Source organism: Lithobates pipiens, unplaced genomic scaffold, assembly GCF_037356315.1.
Source record: "Lithobates pipiens isolate NorthernLeopardFrog02 unplaced genomic scaffold, aLitPip1_a1.2 Scaffold_3, whole genome shotgun sequence".
NCBI lineage: Eukaryota > Metazoa > Chordata > Amphibia > Anura > Ranidae > Lithobates > Lithobates pipiens.
In genome coordinates, this window is record NW_027507790.1 from 38966521 (window position 1) to 38992099 (window position 25579).

The following is a 25579-nucleotide window of genomic DNA, read 5'->3' on the forward strand; positions in this document are numbered from 1 at the left end:
GGCCGCCTGTGACAGACCGTCTCCATGCTCCTGAACTCTAACCTTCTCCTCATCTTTCGGGCTCTATCCTTCTGACCTCCCTTTCCTCCCTAGACTCCTCTATCCCTTCTCTAGCTCACTACTCAGCAGGTGCACAAGTTCTAGCTTCAGCTTTCTGCCCAACTTTCCTTTGGTTTGCGCTCATTTTTTCCCTTTTCAGACCAGACTAGGCTGTATATTGTGCCACCTTTTGGATATTGGTGGGCCCAGGGCATGCCCTATAGTTGTGTGGAGCCTCTCCAGGACCCCTTGGTCCTTATGGTCTTATTAACACTTCTATTTATTGCTGTTCTGTTAGCGCTCTTTTTTTGTGTTATTTATGTATCGCTTATTTTTGCCTTCCTTGTGAGTTAACTTTTGTTACAACCTCAATGATAGCCCTTGCGTAGGTGGAACTTTTGCATGTTAACCACATGTTAAAACCAAATAAAAACTATTGAAACAGAAAAAAAAAAAATAGCAGAGAAAAGTGGCCCTAATGGAATAAAGGAGATCCTCGATGCTGCCAATGACTCTGAATAAGAGCTAGGCAGAGGAATGATGCCTGGCAGAGCTCGCTAAGGGAATCGCCACCCCATCCTCTTTGTCAGTAGCTACTGGCGTGCTGGCCAAGCCCACAGTCCCCACCTACTTTTGTCTATGACTATTACCTGAGCAAAACTGCATCATTTTACTTTCCCAATGCAAAACTTAAGGTCCCAGCTCAATATTCACTTCCATCCTGATCAGGCTGATCTCCCGGAGGTCCTTAGAATCTGGACTACAGTCTTGGAACGGTACAGCACTCCACAAGCCCTCTCATGTGCTGCAGTAACGTGCCAAGCTGAGCACTTCCCATGGGATTCAGTGCTACTCAGCAAACTTACAGTTCATTCCTGACATCCTGCAACCTCCTGCCTCTCTCAAAGCGAGGGAAGCTCACAGGCAACTGACCTGGATAAGCTCTGCTTTAAAAAAAGCTCTAAAGCCCCATACACACGGTCGGACTTGTAAAAACTTTTCCGTGGACTTTTGTACAAAGTGTGTTGTCCACAAGTTTGTATTGCATACACACGGTCGGACTTTTTGACAACAAACACGAACGTGGTGACGTCACAACGTACGGACGCCACTTCAAAAGAGGACGTTCAATGACTCCAGCGCCACCTTTGGTCAACTTCTGTATTGTAGTCTGATCGTTTGCAATGGTTCTGAGCATGCGTGTTTGTACCTTGTACAAAAGTCCGATGCTTTTGCATACACACGGTCGGACTTTGCTCCATCGGACTTCTGTTGTCAAAAAGTTTGTCCGTTCGCAGAGCCAACAAAAGTCCGATGAAAACAGAAAAAGTTTGTCCGATGGAGCGTACACACAGTCGGATGTTGCTCCAAAACAGCTAATTTGCATGTATGTTGTCAAAAAGTCCGACCGTGTGTACGGGCCTTTAGCCCTTGTACACACGGTCGGAGATTTCCGACAACCAAATCCGACGGATTTTGTCTGAAACTGTTGTATACACACGGTCGGACAAAGTTGTCGGACAATCCGATGTGATGACGTTATTTTGTTACGATGGGACTACGTTCAGGCTAGTAGCCAATAGCTTTGGTGTAGGAATTTGATCTGAGCATGCGTGGCACTTTGTCCAATCGAAATTCTCTACACATGATCGGAGTATGTCCGATCGGAGCATTTTGTCGGAAAATTTTACCAACAAGTTGGAAAACTTGGTCCGTCGGATACTCCGACGGAAACAGTCCGATGAAGACCACACACAGTCGGAATATCCGACAAAATAGCCCGATCGGACACATTCCGTCGGAATCTCCAACCGTGTGTACAAGAGCTTAGGGTGAGCAGCCTGGGCACCAAGAAAACTTACAAGAGGATCAAACACTTTCCAGTAGAAACATTCTCCCAGCAGAGAGGAAAAACCTGTCCATCAGCTATGGACACTAGCAAAAACACTGAAGACCTACTGGCATACTGGCAGTGGTTAAGCAGGGTTGGTTTTAGCTATGCTACTGCCAGTGTCCAATCCCCTGGAGGTGGAGCATAACCCATTGATCAAAGAATACACAATCATGTGCCCTGTGATGTAGAATAAAGGCGTGCATATATTTTTATAAAAAATTACTTTATGTACTGTTATGTCTGTATGGATATTGTGTTATGGGGTTGCTGAATAACATGCTTAAGGTGCTGAAATGACACCCATTACCAGAACAAAATAGTAAAACAAACTTACCGCAATGCGATTATTAGCCTTACCACAGGCGGAACACGTTTTCTGTAGACTTTGTTCTGTTGCTCCAAACGGCTAGAGAGTAAGCCCAGCAGCTCATCAAAACTGTGAAGAAAGAAAAAGTGTGCTTAGTGGTCAAAACCTACAAGAGATAATTGGGGATATTCAATAAAGCATATTTCACACCACAAAAATGCACTTCAGATCCATTCTGGATGCATTTTTGCATACGCATTTTTGATGCGTTTTCAGATGCTTTTCTTTTTTTTCTAACCATTTTTTTTTTTTTTACTTCATTCCAGTACAGTACAGGAAAAATGCAGCATGTTCTACTTTTTTTTCCTGTAACTGGAAAGCCCTGGTATTGACCGCACTGGTGTGAACTATGCCATTGGAAACCTTATATCCCACTTTCCACGTTTTTTATGTTAACTAGCCGCTGGGTTGCTTTTACAAGCAGTGGGATGTTGCTCACCTTTTGCTGCCTTGTCCAGCTTTATCGGGGGTCTCCCATCGCACAAAGACTCTGAATCGACCATCCATTGCTTTCCGCCGGCTGATTGGAGAGCTGAACAAAGACAAGATCTGCTTTGTTTGGCTTTCAACTAAAATAACCCAGAGACGATGATCTGACAACACTTCCGGTTTACCTGAATGTCAAGTTGCCATTTTCAAAAATCAAAAGAATTCCAACACACTGATCTTGGTGCGATCAAATGCTTTTAGGGCAGAGGAGGGGTTTGCTAGATGTGTGGCATGTAATTTACAATGAATGGCACCCTTGTGCGTCTAGCAAGGGCAGTGCATTCCCACTTGGAAAATGTGCACGTTTCCTGCACATGTTCTGGTGTTAATGGGCTATCAAAGTCCCCAATCAAAAAAAAAAACTGAAATGCAGGACGCGCCATTATTGCCTTCAGAATGCCTGGCAGCTGCTGCATCTGCAAAGCGATGCACTACAATGACTTTTCAACTTGCGCCCATCTCCATCATATTATGAACAGAGATAAGATCAGGCAACCCAACTCGTCTCTACTCCAAACTCAGACTTGTTCTTCACTCCGGTGAGGGTGTTCCTGCCTTGCAGTCTATGTAAACACAGAGGCTAACTGGAGAAAAGGTCCGAGTTCTGGAGGACGGATGAGCTCATCTCCAATGCTTTATTCACACCACAGCGATCCAAATTGGGGACGGCATTGCCGCAATTCTGACAGCAATTCGAAAATGCTGCTTGTGTAATGCCATTACTTCTTAATGGCACCCCAATCATGGCGGGATTTCGCTTCCACACGTTGTGATTTGTCACAATCACAGCGCAATTTATCACGCAGCAAAAACGCACCGTGATTTCAAATTGCAGCGAATCCGCCTGCAATTCGGATGGTTCAGGTGTGAACGGAGCCTAAGACCCCATTTGCACCTGAATTCTCCGGGAACATTTCAAGCATCGCTGGTGGTGCTGTTAATTTCGCCCAGAAATGGTGCGGGTGCTCCTTTGGACCGCTGGGCAGATGCACTATGGAAAAAAAAAAGGAACACAAAAGCGTGACGCGCAACGGTGAATGGGGCCGGATTAAGAGAACCAGCAGCTGAACTCACCTCTCCAACGACATACGCATGTATTTGAAGAATTCCTTTTTATGTGTACGGAGGCCGTTGTATATGACCCAGAACTGGCCCCTCTTTATTCCATTACCAATCACTGGATGGATCTCGGCTCTTCTCCTCCTCATTATCATCCTCCTTCGTCTCCTCCTCCTCCTTTCATTCTCCTTTTCTTGTATTAACACTGCAGCAGCTGCTGCAACAACTGCCAATAAACATGCCCTGGCGTACATCGCTTCCAAGCTCAGGGGGCACAAAGCCCCACCATGCCACACACAAAAACAGGAAGCAGCTGCACGGACGCGGAAATATGATGTCACACTTGCTCCTGCTGCCCATTGGCCAAACCAAAAAAAAACACGTCTGAAACCAGCACAAGAAACGCGTCTAGATCACAGGACATGCAATTGGCTGCTGCTCCCGCCTATAGCACTCGTCTATGAACGCTGGTTCTTTACTCTTATTGGCCGATTGCCTTTAACCAGACACGCCCCGCTCTTCCTACTCTACGCTCATTATGTTACTAGGCAGCGACTGGCCCCTCCCACTCTCCATAGTTACGGTATTAGCGGAGGTGGCAGCCGCCATCTTGTTGTAGAAATGAGCGGGTCGAACCGAGAAGCAGCGAAGGAAGAGCGTAAGAAGGCGGGGGGCGGGGTGATCAACCGGCTGAAGGCTCGGCGCGTGCACGGCGATGGGGAGCTCCGGGGAGCGGCCGCGGTGACCGAGCAGGAGTTGTTAGGCCTGAAGGAGCTGAGACCGGAGCATGTCCTAGGCCTGAGCCGGGTCACAGAGAGTGAGTGGCTGCAGGTAGACCTGTCACCGGCCTGTGCTAGGAGCTGTGTGTCATTAACGTCACTTGTCTTCTGTCATCAGATTATCTGTGCAGACCTGAGGAGAATGTGTTCGGGATTGACTTCACTCGCTTCAAGATCCGGGACCTGGAGACTGGCACTGTGCTCTTTGAGATCTCCAAACCCTGCTCAGGTACCTGTCATGGAGGGCACCTTTCCTGGGGCAGGGCTCCTTCATATTGCAAGTAGAATTCGAGCCAAAGATTTGTTTGTTTTTTATTTTGGATGGAATAAGGGCAGGTTATAACCTCTGTCAGGTTTTTGTTTTGCTAGCTGTGTCCCAATGGGGAGATTTCCATTCTCTTCACTTCCTGTCTCATACCCAAAACAGGAAGTGAGAGGAAATCCCTGCAAATTAAACTTTTGCCACTAAATCATGTACCTGGTACCTCCATTTGATTTTAAGTAATGCAGTTTGTTTTGCCTCTGTTTCATCAGATTAAGCAACCCGCCAGAAATTGTAACGGAAGTGACATTTCGTCGCTGCCATCATTTTGCTACTCCCGCACTCATCCTCAGAATACAGTGAGAAGGCAGCAAGCGGACATCTTGTTACATCCACCGCAGTCTTGTATTTTACACTTATTTATAACAGTAAACTCAGTTTATATAATGAAATAGAGTACTTAGAACTCCGTCAGACTGTTTTAGATGTTGAATATTAACTGCCTGCCACCCACCCACTTTTACATGATGGAGGTGCGGCTCTCATTCTGGGACACCGGCATATGACGGCGTCCCAGAATGACCACTCTCGCTTGCCAATTGCAGCTTCGCCGTGTTGCTAGGACACGGTGCAACCCCGATCTCTGTAAGGAGCCACGGCTCTTTAATCGTGATCGGTTGTGTCCAATCACAGCCGGTCACATGTAAACACGGAGATGCCGGTAATCGGCTCTCCTCTTTTCAAACTGACAAAGTGTGTGGCGTGGAGAGCCGATCAGCGGTATCTCCACACAGGGGGACATCTAGAAATGTAATCAGGGCACTTATCATCAGCAATCAGTGCCCATTAGCGATGCCAGTCAGTGCTGTCGATCAATGCCCATCAGTACCACCTATCCATGCTGCCTATTAGTGCCTCCTCATCAGTGCCGCCTCATCAATGCCCACCAGTTCAGCCTATCAGTGCCTCCTCATCAGTGAAGGCAAAAAATGACTTGGTTACAAAATTTACTGACCGGAAAAAAAAAAAAGTAAAAAACATTTTTTTTTTTTCTTTTCAATTTTTTTTTTTTTTTTTGGGGGGGGAACCCCCCCCCCCCCCAAAACTCAGCAGTGATTAAATGCCACCAAAACAAAGCTCTGTTTGTGTGAAGAGACTTCTAAAAAATTTGTTTGGGTACAGTGTAGCAATTGTCATTCAAAGTTTGACAGCGCTGAAAAATGGCATGGGCAGGAAGGGGGTGTAAGTGCCCGGTAGGCAAGTGGTTAAAAGCAGCAGTCTGATGCTGTCAGATAAGCAAACATTTGAGATCAGCAGGCTTCCCACTGCTTTTAAAATTCAACATCTAAACAGTCAGACAGAGTTCTAAGTAATGTATTTCACTATATAAACTGAGTTAACTGTTAAAAGTAAGTGTAAAATGCAAAACTCTGGTGGGTGTAAGAAGATGTCCGATTGCCACCTTCTCACTGTATCCTTACTGTGGATGAGTGCGGGGTGTAGCAAGATGGTGGCGACGGAACGTCACTTCCGTTGCATATTTTGAAGGGTAGCTTAATCTGATGAAGCAGCTGCAGGTATCACCCCAGTACTGTGTATTTAAAAAAAATTTTTAATTTTTTTTTGAGTGCTGTCAGTCGGCTCTCTTGTAATAGAAACCGGAGTAGCTCACTAGGCACTCAATAGCTATTACAATAAGCAGGAGGAGCTGTTTCCCCCAACCCCCTCCCTCTCTCAGGCTCTCCCGTCCCACCGGGAGACCCACACAAAGCTGGTGTCCCGTCAGATTAGGCGACCCGTCAAATCTTGTAGCAGAATTGACATTCCGTCACGGCCATCTTGTTACGCCCCGCAGTAAGCCTACAGTCTGAAGTCGCTAAGCGGATATCTTTTTACACCTACCAAAGTCTTACATTTCACACTTCTTTTTATCACTAAACTGAGCTTATATCGTGAAATACAGGATTCAGAAGTCGGTGACCCTGTTTTTGATGTTGAATTTTTAAAAGCAGCGGTGTTCTGTCAGATTAGCAAACCTGTGAGATCAGCAGGTTTGCCGCTGCTTTTAAAATTCAACATCAAAATGGTGTTACAGATTTCTAAATCCTGTATTTCACAATATAAGCTCATTTTAGTGGTAAAAAGTGTGAAATGCAAGACACTTGTGGATGTAAAAAGATGTCCGCTTGGCGACTTCAGACTGTAGGCTTAGTGTGGCTGAGGTGTACCAAGATGGCCGTGACAGAATGTCACTTCCGTTACAAAATATGACTGGTTGTCTAATTTGATGGAACACTGGAATTGGCTTTGATATTGGCTCCACTATGGTAACCAGTAAGTAATGACATCACCTCCGGTTTGCATGGTTGTCATCAAATCAAAAGTATTCAAAAATGCAGATCTTGGTGTTTTTGAATGTTTTCAAGTGCAAAGGAGGGATTTGGGGGTCTTATAGACTAGAGGTCCTTCCATGAAGAGTACCTGTCACTGCCTATTACTGTCACAAGGAATGTTTATATTCCTTGTGACAGCAATAAAAGTGATCAAAAAAGTAAAGCAACCTTGTAAAAATAATAGAAAAGTAAAGTGCTAACGCCAAAGGCAAACGCGCCCAACACAAACATCGATCGTCCCATACGTGAGGTATCACCACAAATTTTGGATCATGGTTCTGGGCAGTAATTTTAGCAGTAGATCTTCTCTGTAAATCTAAATTCCTAACCTGTAAAGGCTTTTAAAGTGTCACCTATGGATAGTAAAATTTGCATTGTCACGGTATTGTGTTTGTGTGTGTGTTTGTGTGTGTGTGTGTGTGTGTGTTTGTGTTTTTTTTTTTTTTTCAGCCAGCGGTCGTCTTTCTTGTAAAAGCAATACTAGCAGCCAATTAGCTGGTGGATTGCTTTAACAAGCAGCCGGAGGGAACCTCTCACACCCCTTCCACGGCTCTGCAGCTCCCACTCCATCAGGAAGTCTGAGAAGGCAGCTGAACATGGAGCTGATGGGAGACCAGAACGGCTCCAATCATCTCTATAGTCTAAGAAACCAGAAGCGATAAGCTGTTTCACCACATACAGTTTTGGTTTGTGAACCTTTTTTAGTGGTTCAAAAAAAGCATTGGTTTATACCAATCTTGGTACAATCTGAAGCCTTTAAAGAGTTTGTAAACCTCCGTTTACACTTTGTACCTATAGGTAAGCCTATAATAAGACTTACCTATAGGTACTGCAACTATCTCCTAAACGTGCGCCGTTTAGGAGATATTTACAGTATACTGCACCAATGATGTCATCGGCACAAGTGGTGTGACCCTCGTGCATTTTACGGGAGTGACATCACATGGCTCCAGCAAGTCACAGAGCCGGAGTCTGCTGCCCTGGTAAGAAGAGGGGCGAAGATTGATGCGACCTGCAGCGGTGACAGCGCGGGCTTCGTTTTGCAGGTGTCACATAATGTGCTACTAGTACTAGCACATTATGTCTTTACTTTGCAGGGGAGGGAGAAGAAATATATATATATATTTATATATTATTTTTACTGTTTAAAAAAAAAAAAAATTTTTGCTTTTATTCTGTAAACATTCCTTGTAATATAAAAAAGCATGACAGGACCTCTTAAATATGAGATTTGGGGTCAAAAAGACCTCAGATCTCATATTTGGACCAAAATGCAATAAAAAATAAGCAATTGTATGGAGACGGGTGGGGGCCATCTTCCCCTCCCTCGTCTCCATGCACAGCTGACAGGATGCAATCACCTCCGATGCTGCCAACAGCTCTGGTAAGTGGCGGAGAGCACCGGATCGCGGCGGGGCCCCTCTTCTGCCGCCGATGAAAGTTATCTTGTGGCAAATTCACAGCTGAGACCACTTTTATCTTGTAGCGGACCGCCCGCTGAAGAAGGGGATACCAGGGTTATGCCAGCTAGCTGCTGCCATAACAACGATATCCTCCTTCAAACAGCCAATGTAAAACTGCTGTGGGAGGTCTGTAAGTGGTTAAAGAGCTTTGCTAAAATTATATATATATATATATATATATATATATATATATATATATATATATATATATATATATATATATATATATATATATATATATATATATATACCGTATATACTCGAGTATAGGCCGACCCGAATATAAGCCGAGGCCCCCAATTTACCCCCCAAAAAACTGGCAAACTTATTGACTCGTGTATAAGCCGAGGGTGAGACATGCCTGTCCATCCCTGTGTGTGTGTCCGTCCCTGTGTGTCCGTCCATCCCTGTGTGTGTCCATCCATCCATCCCTGTGTGTGTGTGTGTGTGTCCATCCATCCATCCATCCCTGTGTGTGTGTGTGTCCATCCATCCATCCATCCCTGTGTGTGTGTGTGTCCATCCATCCATCCATCCCTGTGTGTGTGTGTGTCTTCATCCATCCATCCCTGTGTGTGTGTGTGTGTGTCTCCATCCATCCATCCCTGTGTGTGTGTGTGTCTCCATCCATCCATCCCTGTGTGTGTGTGTCCATGTGTGTGTGTGTGTGTGTGTGTGTGTGTGTGTGTGTGTGTGTGTGTCCAGCCTACCTGTGTCCCGAGCCTCCGTCCCGTGCCTTGCCTCCTTGCCTCCGTCCCGTGCCTTGCCTTGCCTCCGTCCCGTGTCGTGTCGTGCCTTGCCTCCGTCCCGTGCCGTGCCTTGCCTTGCCTCCGTCCCGTGCCTTGCCAGGATCGCCTCGGCGGCCATTCTAAAATTCAAAAGCCCCGCCTCCGCCTGTGATAGGCGGAACACTGAATTTCCCAGCAGCCTGTGTTCCGCCTATCACAGACATCGTCTCATCCTCGTACTACGGACGAGGATGAGACGATGTCCGTGATAGGCGGAACACAGGCTGCTGGGAAATTCAGTGTTCCGCCTATCACAGGCGGAGGCGCGGCTTTCAAATTGTAGTATGTCCGCCGTCTGTCTGCTCGATACGCTGATCGAGCAGTCAGACGGCGATGACTCGAGTATAAGCCGAGGGGGGCACTTTCAGCCTCGAAAAAGAGGCTGAAAATCTCGGCTTATACTCGAGTATATACGGTATATATATATATATATATATATATATATATATATATATATATATATATATATATATATATATATATATATATATATATATATATATATATATATATATATATATAATATTTCTCCCTTAAGTGGTTAAGGGCAGAGGTGGCATCTGGGGTCTAATAGACCCCAGATATCTCAGGAAAGAGTAGCTGTCACTGCCTATTGCTATCACAGGGGATATTTATATTCCCTGTGATAACGATAAAAGTGAACAAAAACAAAATGAAAGGAGACTGTGTGAAAAAGAGTGCCCTGTCCCCCTGTGCTCACACGCACACATGCTGGTCAAACAGTGATTGCCAAACACATGTGAGGTATCACAGCTAAGGTCAGATCAAGGGCAATAATTCTAGCACCAGACCTCCTGTGGAAATCTGAAGTTATAATCTGTAAATGCTTTTAATGCTTTGCTTATGGATAATACAATTTACGTAACTTGTCACTGTTACGGGACGTGTGCAGTTTTCAAGTGTGACATGTTGGGTATCCATTTACTCAGCGTAAAATCATGTTTTGTATTTTATCAAACAATTGAGTATTCTATTGTATTTTTGTGCATTAGAATTCAAAAAAGTGTATTACCTCAAAAAATAAATTGCAACACCCACTATATTCTCTAGGGCCTCTGCTTTAAAAAAAAAAAAAAAAACTTTCTAGCAAAAAAATTAAGATTTTAAAATGTAAGCATAAAGTGTCAGAAAAGACCTGGTCTTCGAGTGGTAAAGGGAATCCCTTGGGGCCCCCTAGGTAACCAGAGCTCATGTCCCCAATTGGAAGACAAATGGAGAGGGTGAATCTCTCTAATGGAGTCACAGACAGCATTAAAAACACTATCAACACAAAAACTCTATCCAAAACTAAAAAAATAAAAAGTTTGACATTAGTTATACTTTAAAGTTGAAGTAAACCCTCCTATTGTTTTTAGTCATGGAAGCTGCCATATTGACCTAATCTTCAACTGCCTTGATGCTGCATATGTAATCAGTTATGACACTAGTCATTTGATGGTTTGACGGTTTGGTTAAGGACGCAAGCAAATGTGACGGTTAGCATTTCCAGCATGCTATCGATGGGTTTACTTCTGCTTTAAGAACCAGTTCACATCTGTGCTTTGTTTTTAGCACATCAAGCTTACTATTGAACACAATTAGAATGCGCAGTTTGATGAAAAAGCCTCAAAGTCCTGCATATGCTACATCTGATACACTTTTATCAAAATGCCCATTCTATGGAGTTCAATGGTAGCACACCAAAAAACAAATGTAAAATGTGTGTCATAAACACACTACATAGATGTGAACTGGCCCTAAGTGTATACCAATGTGAGGGCCATGTTTTACATCTGTGGGCAATCGGCCCCATTCACATCAATAGGGATGCAGCAGCTGCATGGACACAATTGTTGCTCCAAATTTGACGTTCCATTTGGGTGCGAGTTCATGTCTTTGAATGAACACTGTTTGTGCTCAGGGGCATGTTCCTGCACCCAAACAGATATCAAGGTGAGAGCAGAGGCTGTGTTCATGCAACAGTCCCAATTGATTTGAATTGGCCTGACTGCCTGTCTATGTACTGTATCTGTGTGCATCTCATACAGTGAAAACACGGCCTTGTACACCTAGAAATAAAAACATTGCATTGGCTCTGTAATGTATTTCTATGGGCTTTTTCATAATCCATATTATAACCGTGCCTGCTGTTCTTCTCTATTACCTGGTTGATCCTGCCTGTGCCCCTCCTCCTGATAGTAAAATGACCATGCTAAGCATGGCAGCCAATCATTTTATGTTACCTGTCATCACACACCTATACAGGCAGACTGTAACATATTTTTTATTTAAGAAATATGAGATATTACAGTTTATGAAAACCTATATTACTATTGTTTATCGCAAATGCCTCTTTTATATGTAATGTTATAATAAACACAACATGACTTGTGAGCACACAAGGAACAATAATGTTATATATTAATATAAATAAAAATAACATTTTGTTAAAAAATAAAATAAAAAGCGGGGTGTGGTCGGTTGGGGGTAATGGGTGTTAGACATTGAAACCCCTGATCCAACTAGGAAGAATAAATGGTCCTGATATATAAAGACATTGTATAAGTATCTAAAGATGTGACCCATTTTTTTTTTTTTTCGTTAGGAGCTCCCTGAATAAGAAGGGGGAATGCGTTTTTTTTATTGGATTAAAAATTTTTTTGCTTGTAAAATCTTTCTAAAGCTGCTTCTCCAGTGATGTCCTTTTTGTCTTTCTGCCCCCTTCTATTCCAACAGGCTTTTATATCCCACAATGGGTCCTTTTTTTTTTTTTTTTTTTTTTTTTTTTTTTTTTTTTTTTTATCCTAATGTTCCACCTACATTTTTAATTTAATTTTTTTTATATTTTTGACTACAAATATCAATGAATGAGCTAACAAAAACCTCCAAGACTGCAATTCTCTTTTTCCTAGCAATAAGAGTGATTCTGTAGCTGCTACACATTGCTGCTTGATAGCGGCAAACAAATACTCTTGCGCATAAGTGTGTTGATCAGGTAATCTACAGTTCAAGATGGATAATGTCTCAGGCCTTGCTGCCCTCCAGGATAGGGGTATCCTAGCAGTCAGAAAAAGAATATAGAAAAGAAGGCACACCAGCCTTGCGCATTATCCTTTGAAAAGTTTATTAAAAGAATAACTTAACTACTCACAAGCATGTGAAAGAAAACTGCAATGTGAAAGCCTTTGAATGGTGGCAATTCGGTCTGACAACAGTCTCCAGGGGATAGAGAGGGCATGAGGATCACTGCTGGCTGTTGTGTTTCAAAGGGATACTGAGGCTTGAAAGCTATGAGGAAGAACGTATCCCTTCGAAACGCGTCAGCCACAGGGATCCTCATGTCCTCTCTATCACCTGCAGACTGTTATCGGACTGAGTGTGACCATTCAAAGGTTTTTCATTTTATTATTTAAATAAACTTATCAAAGGATAATGCACAACGCTGGTGCACCCTTTTTTCTTTATTCTTTTTCACATTGCTACTTGCACAGATATAAAATTCTGCAAAGCTAGATTTGACCTGCAATGAAAATGGGTTTCAATAGGTTTTGCTGTGTCCAAGGACACCCAAAGCAGATCATACACACTACGCCATTGATGTAAATGGACAGCTGCACGTTTGCATTTAAAATGCACTTCAAACATAAGAAAAAAATGCCCTAATCCTGACTGTATATATTACCATTCCTACTAATGCACAAAGCTGTTTGATAATGGGGGGGAAAGGTCAGTGATGTACAGAGATCTATAGCAGTCCAATGTCCACCACTTTGTTTTTTATTTATTTTTTCAACAGAACCTGACGAGGAAGAACCAGAATCTGGGCAACTAGATAGCAGTGCTGGCCGATTTGTACGTTATCAGTTCACACCTGCATTTCTAAGGCTTCGCAAGGTTGGTGCCACGTAAGTACTTGAAACAGATTCACTGCAGGTATCAACGTTTATTATGGTTTGCTGGTTAGTGACGACTCTGCAGACTGTTCAGCAAAGAACAGGAAGCACTGGCTAGGAAATACTGAAATTGAATAGCTTTTATTAATGGCAGTCTTTCTAGTGTAGTACACATGGGTGCAGGTTCTTGACAAGAAAGTAGTAAAAACTGGTTCTTAACCGTTTGCCGACCGTAAAACTTACATATGGTAGCTCTGCTGTGCAGGATCACGTACCTAGTGTGTGATTTTGCTCTTCTGGGCCTGGGGCGTGCATGTGCACCGCCGGCAACCTGCTCCTGCTGTGAATATACACAGCGGGAACCATAGTCTATATCCACTGGCACCCGCCGATCATTAGGCAGAGAGCCAGAATGGTGATCTGCCTATGTAAACAAAGTGGATCAACCTTCTGTCAGTAGAGAAGGCCGTGATCATGTGCAAATCAGGGACATGGATCAATGCCTTCCACAAGTAAAAGCACCTTCCAATACAGTACATGAGCACTGGCTAGGCACAGAGTTAACCATTTGATTGCCCCTGATGTTACCCCTTCCCAGCCAGTGTCATTAGTGCATATTATTTAGCACCTATCACTGTAATGTCACTGGTCCCTTAAAATGTGTTGGTGTCTGATTTTGTCTGTTGCAATATCGCAGTCCCGCTATAAGCTGCTGATCTCTGCCATAGAATGTTCAGAATTAAGCAGTCCTATTCAAACTCATGTTAAATAGGAGTCAGTACACACTTGCCATTGTTTTAAAATGCCTTTGATTAACCCCAAATAAAGTATACAAGTTCTAATAGGTCTTTCCGGACATTTTCTTAGTCGCATTCTACATACAAAGCCAATGGTCCGCAGTGAGCTTCCAAAGCATCAGAGGGATCTCATTGTTAAAAGATAGCAGTCAGGAGAAGAGTACAAAAGAATTTCCAAGACATTAGATATACCATGGAACACAGAAAAGATCGTCATCAAGTGTAGACAATATGGCAGAACAGTGACATTACCAAGAACTGGACGTCCCTCCAAAATTGATGAAAAGACGAGAAGAAAACTGGTCAGGGAGGCTGCCAAGAGGCCCACAGCAACATTAAAGGAGCTTCAGGAATATCTGGCAAGTACTGGCTGTGTGGTACATGTGACAACTATCTCCCATATTCTTCATATGTCTGGGCTATGGGGTAGAGTGGCAAGACAGAAGGCTTTTCTTGCCCAAAAAAAAACATCCAAGCCCGGCTAAATTTTGCAAAAAAGACATCTGAAGTCTCCCAAAAGCATGTGGGAAAATGTGTTTATGGTCTGATGAAACCCAGATTTAACTTTTTGCCCATAATTCCAAAAGCTAGGTTTGGTGTAAAAACATCTCTGCACATCACCAAAAGAACACCATACCCACCGTGAAGCATGGTGGTGGCAGCATCATGCTTTGGGACTGTTTTTCTTCAGCTGGAACAGGGGCCTTAGTCAAGTTAGAGGTCAATATTGGCACAAAACCTTCTTCAGGCTTCTGCTAGAAACCTGAACATGAAGAGGAACTTCATCTTTCAGTATGACAACGAACCAAAGCATACATCCAGATCAACAAAGGAATGGCTTCACCAGAAGAAGATTAAAGTTTTGGAATGGCACAGACCTGAATCCGATTTGAAAATCTGTGGGTTTGTCTGAAGAGGGCAGTGCACAGGAGATGCCCTCGCAATCTGACTGCTTTTGAGTATTTTTTGCAAAGAGTGGGAAAATATTGCCAGGTCAATATGTGCCATGCTGATAGACTCGTACCCAAAAAGATTGAGTGCTGTAATAAAATCAAAAGGTGCTTCAACAAAGTGTTAGTGTAAGGGTGTGCACACTTATTATTTATTATTTTTTTATTTTTTTTTACTTCCCTCCACCTAAAAGATTTCAGTTTGTTGTTCAACTGAGTTGTACAGTTTTATAGGTCACATTAAGGGCCAGTTCACATCATAGAAATGCAGTTCGGATGCGTTCCAGGTGCTTTTCTGCATGCACGTTTTTGATGCAGCTCAGAGCTTTTGTGGGGGTATTGTGACTTGTCATCTGTCATGAGCTTGCCTCAACCTGCTGTTGTTGATGGGCACATTTTCCTTGCAAAGAATGTTTAAAATGTACTTTTTTTTTATGGGAGTGGTGTTGTGTTCAATTCAACTAAGAGTAACTTCAGGATTTTTTGTTTTATTAGCTCAATCCAAATACAGTATAAATAATTTGGATGTTTAACGACTTTTCAGTTAAAGGGTTTGCCCTTGTAATTTTGTTTGAGGCACTTTAATATAATAAAAAAAAAAATCGATTTGAATTGTAAATCAAGTATTTTATTTTATTTTTTATTTATTTTTTTTGGAGGGGGGAAATCGCCCAGCCCTAGTGTGAACTAGCACTAAAAGGTAGAACAAGTTCTGAAATGATTTATCTTTGTCTAATTTTTTTACATCACAGAAACCTGACACTTTTTTTTTTTTTTAACGGGTGTATAGACTTGTTATAATCCACTGTATTTAACATTATTTAATTTTATTTATTTTTTACAAAGTCACAGGTTTTAATTGTGCAGCATTACAACCATGGGCACTTTTCTGGCAATCTAGCAGCAGATTATGTCATAGGTTTATAAGGAGGATATCGAGCCCTGAGGACATCCTTAATTGCCCCTCTCCATCAGCACTGGGGTCACAATAGCTGAATGAGGCCGAGAAATTGAGGGAGAAGAGAAACTGTGGAATACTAGTCAATACCAGTGTGCAAAGCTGTGTTTTGCTTTAGAAGAATAAATTGTCTCTAATGTTGTGTGTCCTACGTGTTTTGATGCCAATTAGGCCTGCAACTAACAATTCTTTTCATAATCGATTAGTTGACCGATTATTGTTTCCATTAGTCGGTTAATAACCTTAAAAAAAAAAAAAAAGTGTGATGTATAATTTAGTTAATATTTAAAGTTTAAAAAAAAAGGCAATTTATTCTTGAATATCTCTATGCAGTAGTAAATATAAATAACCAACTATATGGTTAGGGAGCAAAATATGTAATCCACTCTGAGAATAACAGACAGAAGAGATGTACTGTATATACTATTAGAGGCTATATCCTATTAGAGGAGAGATGTAGTGTATATACTATTAGAGGGGATATATACTGCATATACTATTAGAGGAGATATACTGTATATACTATTAGAGGATATATAGTGTATATGCTATTAGAGGAGAGATATAGTGTATCTACTATTAGAGGCTATATACTATTAGAGGAGAGATATACTGCATATACTATTAGAGGGGATATACTGTATAAACTATTAGAGGAGATATATTGTATATACTATTAGAGGATATATAGTGTATATACTATTAGAGGAGAGATGTACTATTAAAGGGTCAATCTAGTAAATATCAGACTCATTAACTTTAACCCCATTTTGTTACTGCCCGATTTAATCGATTATGAAAATAGTAATCGATTAATTTCATAATTTTCAGCCCTAATGCCAATGCATTATATAAAACTATTTAGTTTCGTTTTTTTACATTTTAGAATGGGGTGCCTCCAGATCGATGCATAGGCAAGGCAAATTGCCCTGTGTTTAGTTCACACACCACCATGCTGCAGTGGTGCGTGGTGAAAAAATAAACTAAATAGAGAATTTTTTTAAAGTAACCCCATCCCTCTGGGCTAGCACGCAAAACCGAGCACATACGCAAGTCACGCCCACATATGTAAACCACACGTGAGATATCCCTGTGAACGTTAGAGTGAAAGCAATAATTCTAGCACTAGACCTCTTATGTAACTGAACAGGTAACCTATAAAAATTTTTTAGTGAAGCCTATGGAGATTTTTAAGTACCGCAGTTTGTCAGCCATTCCACAAACATGCACAATTTTAAAGCCTGGCATGTTGGGTATCAATTTACTCGGCCTCATCATCTTTCACAATGTACAAAAACATTGGGCTAATGTTTTACTGTTTTTCTTATTTTTTTTTTCCATTTAAAAAAGTGTACTTTTTCCAAAAAACAAATGCGTTTGCAAGACCGCTATGTAAATGCAGTGTGACATAAAGTATTGCAACAATCAAAATTTTATTCTCTACTAAAAAAAAATATATAATGTTTGGGGGTTCCAATTAATTTTCTAGCAAAAAATAGATTTTTTTTTAACTTGTGAACAAATGTCAGAAAAAGGCCTCGGCCTCGTCCTTGAAGTGAAAGAACCCCCCCCCCCCCCCATTCTTTTTCAGCCAAGGAAGCTGAGATCTTTGCCTCTGTTTAATCTACAACTGCTATGATGTTGCACATGTGATCAGTTATGACACCAGCCATTGGATGGTTTGACAGGTTACTGTACTCAAGAATTATCACAGGAATTAGAACTCTTTATTAAATTAATGTAAAATTTTTATTATAGTAGGAGTGCCATTTTTACTATATTGTGTGCTGGGTTTATATGTAATTTATTGAGTAAGAGTGAGAAACTGTCGCACCCTTCTCTTTAAAGCTTGGCACTAACTGGAATGTATATTCTTAAAAAAGAAGGATGCAATCGATGCCCTTGTAAAGAGTTTGTACTACCAGTCTATATTGACATTATATCCTGCCTATAGGCAAAAATTTCCAGATCCCAACAGTCCTCCCTTGCCATAGGGGCCATTTGTTGCTCCACCGGGTGACTGGTGAACGACCCTGAGCTAATCATTACTGAACTGGCCTCTTTTTAGAATGACCTGTATAGTTGAGGCACAGCAGAATTATTTACAATCTATATCCCTACTGGTTCTGACCAGACAAGAGCATGTGGATGCCCAGTTCACATTGGATGAGCTGAAAGAGGCGACTGGTTCTTTCCCCACCTGTAGGGCACCCGGGGACGATGGGATCCCCATGGAGGTATATACCCAATATGGGGATGTCATTCTACCTAAACTGTTGGAAGTGTTCAATGCCTCTCTGAAAATGGGACAGTTGCCTACTACACATACCTAGGGTGAATGTTCTACGGCTGCTTAAGCAGGTAAAGGACCCAGTAGACCCAGGTTCGTACAGACCCATTTCGTTACTACAAAGTGACGTAAACATTTTAGCAAAGATATTGGCCCTGAGAGTGAACAAAGTCATCCTGTTGATTGTCCACCCAGACCAGGCAGGCTTTATGCCATGCCAACATGCAAACCCCAGCTGACAATACTAGACATGGAGCCCTGTTGTCCCTTGACGCCAATAAAGCATTTGACGATGTTAGTTGGCGGTATCTCTGGGCTGTATTATCTAAATTTGGCTCCAGATTTATCGCTAGGACACGTTTTATTATATACCGTAGCTATCCACAAGCGGCCATACGAATGTCTGATAGGATGTCTCCAGTCTTTGCACTGGGCAGGGGGACTAGGCAGGAATGTCCCTTGTCCCCCCTGCTCTTTGCTATAGCCATTGAGCCCCTCTCTGCCCAGGTGCGTGATTTGCCCACAAGTAACAGGATTCAGATATGACGGATTGCATGAGAAGATCATGCTCTACGATGACGATATGCTCCCCTTCCTGGGGGATGTAAATTACTCATTAACTAAAGTTATGTCAATCATTTCGATCTTTGGCCAATATTCGGGCCTTACCATCAATTGCGTGTTGATGCTCTTGGACGATGTACCGGGCCACGGGCCACGGGCCGCGCTTCTCTGTTCTGTCCCAATAGTAAACACCTTTTCGATACTTGGGCATTCAGATATCTCCCACACTTACTGATTATTACAGCTTAAACGTTTTACCCTTTACTAACCTGTTAAGATAAACATTTGGAGCAAACTTAAAACGTCCCTGGCAGGGAAAACCAACCTCATCAATATGATTCTCATGCCCCAGTTTCTATATGTGCTTCATAACACACCTGAAGGTATTCCGAGTGGTTAATTCTCTATTTAGACTGCTACTCTGGAACACTCGCCCTCCCAGGATCAAATTGGAGCAGCTGCAGTATCCCAAGTATGGGGGTAGTCTAATGCTCCCCAACCCTTGGCTATACTACCTGGCTGCACAACTGCAGCATTTGATTGGCGCTATGTCCCCCAATCCTGGCAGCTCGTCGGCTAGGCTCATGCTTGTAGGTACGAGGGCAGAATCCATTCCAGATGGCTTGGAGGCTCAGCTGTTCCAAAGACCCAATAAACGAATGCCCACTTATACGCTTCTTCAAATGTGTGGAATGAGGCTAAACAATTTCAGCAAGTAAAGGGGTACACAATGTACAGCCCAATCTGGGAGAACAAATCGTATGAGGAACTGGCTAAACTTCAACAGGGACCCAGATGGAGTTCCATAGGAATAACTCGCTTCTCACAAGTGTTTCACAATGGGAAACTACTCTCCTTTTTCAGACTTGCAAAATAAATATGCCACCCTCGCGCGTGCGGTTTTACTACCTTCAATTGCAGCATTCCATGGAGTAAATGCTACATGAATCATCTGCCTTGCTCACGATCGCCACAGTCAGTAATGCTAGGGGGCATTTTTCAAGGAGGGTTTCCAGACAAATTATGCCGTCCCAGGTGGGGAGAAAGAGGGGTTTTGTCAGCTAAGCATACCATCCTGCATCCATGCTTGAGCTAAGGGCAGATGCATTCCCGGAAGTGAATGCTGTATGAATAATCTGGCCTTACTCAAGATGGCCACAATCAGGAATGCTGGGGGAGGGGTTAAAGTGATTTTTTCAGCTAAATGAAGCATAGAGATGTGGATGGATGTGGGCGTTTGCTTTGATTATTAAAAATGAATTAGTTTTCGTTTTGTGGTGCTTAGATGCAGGGAAGACCCACTTTAAAGAATGACATAAGAAGATATCTAGAAAGAAAACTAGGAAATGTGGAAAAACAAAGGATATGACTTAACTTTAACCCTTCTATTTCATTTAATGTTTTTATTTTAATTTTGTTTAATTTTTTTAGGGTAGAGTTCACAGTGGGTGATAAGCCTGTGACTAGTTTCCGAATGATTGAGAGACATTTTTTCCGTGATCGGATCCTTAAAACTTTTGACTTTGACTTTGGATTTTGCATTCCAAATAGCTGTAATACCTGTGAACACATGTATGAATTCCCACAACTGTCAGAGGATATAAGTAAGTAATATATATGTGGTGAAAATTAAATCTTGCCTATGTGTATTTTGTGCATGTAAACCAGTCATGGTAAAATTAGTAAATACAGAAGGCTTCAAGTGCGGGTCCTCGACATGCCTAGAGGGCCACACTCAATTTTCACAAATTTGCTATTATTGATACAATAAACTGATCCACTCTGCAAAATAACTTGTTTGTTTTAAATCGTTAATGCAATATTAACGGCCTATTTACATTTATGTGTTGCAGTAATGCATAGTAAAATGCATGTTTTTCTGTGTTACCACAACACATGTAAATGTATGAATGGCATCTTATTGTACTGTTACAGTAGCAGTCAAACCCATATTGCATAGCACCACTATGAACATGCTTTGTTTTTGCTGCATTAAAAAAAAAAAAAAAAAAAAAAGTTGTCATGTTGAATTTTAGTGCAATTTGCTTCATTGTGGCAATGCACCCTAACATGATTAAAATTTAACACAATGCACCACACCATTATGTGTTGCAGTGTTCTACAGTGCAAGGGTCCAATGCCACCTCAATGCAGTAACCAATGTTGCGTGTGATGCATTGTGTTTTCAGTGCTCTACCCATAGTGTACTCTTGGATTTGACAAGCCGCTGGTGGCCTATGGGTCATTCTTGGACACCAGGGATTTAAACCATTTTCCTCAATTGTTCCTCAAGCATGCAGTTTGTAATCCTGCTGCACAGCTACTAGCTTAAAGGATAAGTGACTTAGTTTTGACTTTATGTTCATTTAGTCTGGATCCACTGAAAGAATTCCATTAAAGCAGTAATTATCAGAGCTTGATGACTTGTACTTACTGGTAAGCTTATAATGAAGCTTACCTGTAGATACAAGGAATATCTCCTAAACATTTACAGTTTAGGAGATAGTCACTATCTCTGCAATCGGTGAAGTCACCAGCACACTGCACTTTGCAGGGATGGGATACTGAATCCCTTCAGGGTGCTGTGCCACGGCCGTGACTCCTGTGCACACGCGCAGGAGTGATGTCACTGCATCTCAGCTATTCAAATGGCCAGAGGCCACAAACCCGGAAGGAAGAATGGGTGAAAATGGAAGCCCTAACAGTGTGCCTCTGGGGGGGCTTTGTTTTAAGGAAAGTCTTTTTATAATGTGCCAGTATGCGGTGCAAGCGATGTTCATCAGTGAGTATGAATAATTGCCCCTACCAACTGAAAGCCGTCTAGAATGGCTAGTCAGCAAATTTCTATATTTAATACTGTACTGCATTCGGTTGTGCTTGTACACTATAACTATTTTTCTTTTTATATAGGTATTTTGCACCTTTTGTACATAAACATTTTTTTATTTTTCTACAGTCCGGATGATGATTGATAACCCATATGAAACAAGATCTGATAGCTTTTACTTTGTGGACAACAAGCTTATCATGCATAATAAAGCGGACTATGCCTACAATGGAGGACAATGAGGATCAATTTCCTCAGACTGAAAACTGATGTTCCCGGACAGGAGCTGAGGGTGTTGCATTTTCTGTGTGGTCAGACCTTTAGTCAACAGATCGAGAAGCGTGGCGTTTTTATTTTTTATAAAAACGCTGTAATTAGAAGACTTTGTACAAAGGAAAAAAATATTTATTTTTTTTGTAATATACACTGATGTTTTGGTCCTGCTCTAGCAGTTAAACAACCTTCAGAGCTTTGAAGGAAGCTAGTTTTGCTGTTACAGTAAATTGTTTTATATCCTGAAAGCACCCAGCTAGTTGGCATAAATGGTAACTTGACATGTTCTGTGCAATATTAGATTTTTTTTTTTTTTTTTTTTTTTTTTAGTCCTCTCCATAGACAGACTTTGCACGTCACCAATTGCTGTATGTTTATTGTATGGTATTGAGTTCACACCAAGGATATATAAAATGTCCCTCATAAAAATGCGTTCTTGAGCTTCGTGCACACAGGCAGTTTGGCACTTATGATGTTATAACCAAGCATTTTTGGGTACCATGCAGGCACAAGTGCAGTGTGCACAGCCTGCTGCCACCAGCCTGTCGTAATCAATCAATGACCTGAGTACTAGCATATAGGGCCACATGTTTCAAATGCAGGGTCCTGTACACAACTACACCTCAGAATAGCATACAGTCGCTGGGCACCCAAAAACTTTTTTTTTTTTGCCTTGCATGCCAATCTACCCATGTGCATGACACCTTACTTTAATAAAGCATTTTTATCATAATGAAAATTGCCTTCACAAGGGAAACAAGCAGACCCTATCCCCACCAATCTGCTTTTGTCTTCCCGCAATACTTAATTTATTTTTGGTACAAGTAGTTGTTCTGATCTCACATTGATTTTGACACCTACTGAAATATTGTATGCCTGTTAAGCCATGTTGATTGAAACCTTAATCAAAATCTCCAGTGTACTGCACCACAGAAAAAAATAATCAATGTGTGCAGCTGTCGGTAAGGAGCACCGAGGGTACAAAGCTTCCAAGGTCAAACTCCAGATCACAATCTCCATGATGACGTTGCATCCAAACATCTAGCTTTATGCACGTTTCGTCCATTGACCTCAATTAAACCCTTAACAGCACAGCTTGAAATGACATGAGTAAAAGGTGCTCTGAAAATGGAGTGTGGGGATGGCTTGGGAACACATGAGCACTGTAAAGTATATTCTCCCTTAAACAAACAATGCTGTATTCTATTTTTGAGAGATTCGCTTAAATTTGGCCTATGTTCTCAGGCATGTTATGGGTCTCTTTGCATTATGAGCTGTGATTTGACCTTTTCTGACAGATATAGCTTGTATGGTCCCGTTATTCTCTTCCAAATTTTGAAGGGGTTAAAACTGTGTACAATGAAACTACAGCCATTTCCAGTATTTTTAATGGGAAATGTTGTTGAAGTTGTGCTAAATTCAAAATACAAACATTTCTTAACCTTCATCATAAAATACACTCACTCACTCACTCTCTCACTCACTCTCACACACTGGCATTGGTGCCTAGGATGACAGGAATGTATGGAGCAAGGTAAGGTGAAGTTATTCAGTCTGCATTAACAGCAGGTTCTTTTCACACAATTTCTAATAGAGTTTCTGTATACTATTTTTGTAACAATTGAATTTATGTTAAGGTTGTGTCACAACAGCTTATTGTTACCATGTGTTACCTGCTGTTGGTCGAAATGTGCCTATTTTTTCCAAAAAATGTAATCTTCCAGTTGTAGTATATCTTCTTAGCGTTTAAGGTTTACTTCATCAAGCTTTAACCAAGAATAAGCCCCTTTCACACTGGGTGGATCTGCTCAGCGGGGGATCGCTCCATTGATCCCCACTGAGCAGGCAGGGGGCAGGTCCATCCCTGCTCACTGTGCATGGACGGACCTGTCAGCCCCGTTTGTTCTCTATAGGAAGATCGGATGAAAAACAGACAGCGTATCCATTCCGCTGGACGAATGGCAAACTTATTGCCATCTGCCTGTTTTCAGCGGATCGTCAAATCGGGTGTCGGTGGATACATCTCCACTGACATCTGCCTGCTTATACAAGTCAATGGGTCGCCCTCTCAGATCAGCCTGAAAAAATGGACAGGTGGATCTTTGCGGGCTGATCATGTGAAAGGGGCGTAATGATCATTAAAACTGTAATTTTTATTTCAAAATCACTTAGGACTCTGAATTATTTTTGAAGTTGAAAATAAATATCTTTTCTAAATAAAAAATAAAATAAAAATCCTTGGCTTGTAGTTTTAGCTTTAAGAGTTTTTAACCTAAACTAATGATAAAGCTTTAAATTTTAATCTTCTTAACTTCCAATAAAGTTCCAAGCAATAACTTTGCTACCCGAATACCAGCCGTGGATTTCAACCACAGGGACTGGAGAATGGGTTAAGGCCAGATCACCTAAATGTCTTCCATATCCAAAGATTTGTTGGGATTGCTTAAATTGACCCTGTCACGGGGGGGCGGCATGAAAGCAAGCCTGTACAGAGGAGCGTTATGCTTACCCTTTTGGCAAGTAGTGTGTTAAATCCTCACGATCTCCAAGATCTGTGTGCGCTGCAGCTATCCTACACTTATGGGTGTGTTTGTGTCCTGTAGTGATGTTGGGGTCGCAGGAGGAAACAAACCCTCCATTCCAGCCCCCCACATACACTTGGTGACAGAATATCTTTCAGATCAATAAATACCAGAAGTTATTGTAAATACCGATAGTTACATTGTAGCAAAATAATGAATTCAAATAGTGGTCATTCAAGTTTTAATACTGTATTATAAGAATATGCTGCCTAGTTTGGTTCTACTGCTAACGTTAAAAAGCAGCTTGTCAAGTAATCTCACATTTTAAAGTAAACTTTTTCTTTCCAGTTACAGTCCACAAAGGACAGATTTACGTTTTGGACACCTATCCTTCACTCGCAAGTGTCCTTTACATGGTGCCATGTTTTCACTAATGAAAACTGACATGCGGTGACCTTCTTAAAAAGCCTTTGGTAAAGGGACTTTAGTAGATGCAGGAAAATCTGCTGCTTATCCTGGGATCTACTGGATTACATTTATAGGGTGTAAATGTGTAGTTTTTTTTTTTCTTTTACTGTTAATTATAATTTTGAAACTGTTGGTTTGTAACTTTTGACATACTGACTGAAAAGTTAGTTTAGCTAGATGGTACAACTAAGCAGAGTGTACAGCATTTGCAATAGTGTAATGTTTTGTTTTACCCATAGACAATGGGCTGTTTATAAGATCTTGTATTTTTCTTTAATAATAAAGTTTATAATAAGTGGTTTGTGTTCATCTCATTTAGTATATATTTCCAATGAGAGGTACAACAATCGACCATTCCAAGTAAGTTGCTTGATTCTTGTATACAGCAGCCTTTTATGCGTGCTTAGGAAACGTTTGTCTTTAGCTACCAGGGCATCAGTGTGGCTTTAGCAAGAACCAGCAGACCTCATATAGTTGGACATCAGTGTTCATGGGCCAATTTTT

At 41.6% G+C, this 25579-nt stretch overlaps 1 protein-coding gene across 1 annotated transcript; it reads left to right on the top strand.

The window, feature by feature from the left end:
- Positions 1–4319: 4319 nt before the first annotated feature.
- On the top strand, positions 4320–25374 carry UNC119B (unc-119 lipid binding chaperone B). The gene is made up of 5 exons (XM_077461481.1): positions 4320–4665; positions 4746–4856; positions 13330–13438; positions 20417–20589; positions 21942–25374. Exons 1-5 carry the CDS (start codon positions 4470–4472, stop codon positions 22052–22054), a joined length of 702 nt encoding a protein of 233 aa, XP_077317607.1. The 5' UTR covers positions 4320–4469; the 3' UTR covers positions 22055–25374.
- The last annotated feature ends 205 nt before the right edge of the window (positions 25375–25579 follow it).

Coding starts and splice junctions, on each gene's coding strand:
- UNC119B (XM_077461481.1), top strand. CDS start 4,470: ATGAGCGGGTCGAACCGAGAAGCAGCGAAGGAAGAGCGTAAGAAGGCG. Junction 4,666..4,745: donor CCTGAGCCGGGTCACAGAGA/GTGAGTGGCTGC, acceptor TTCTGTCATCAG/ATTATCTGTGCAGACCTGAG. Junction 4,857..13,329: donor GATCTCCAAACCCTGCTCAG/GTACCTGTCATG, acceptor TTTTTTCAACAG/AACCTGACGAGGAAGAACCA.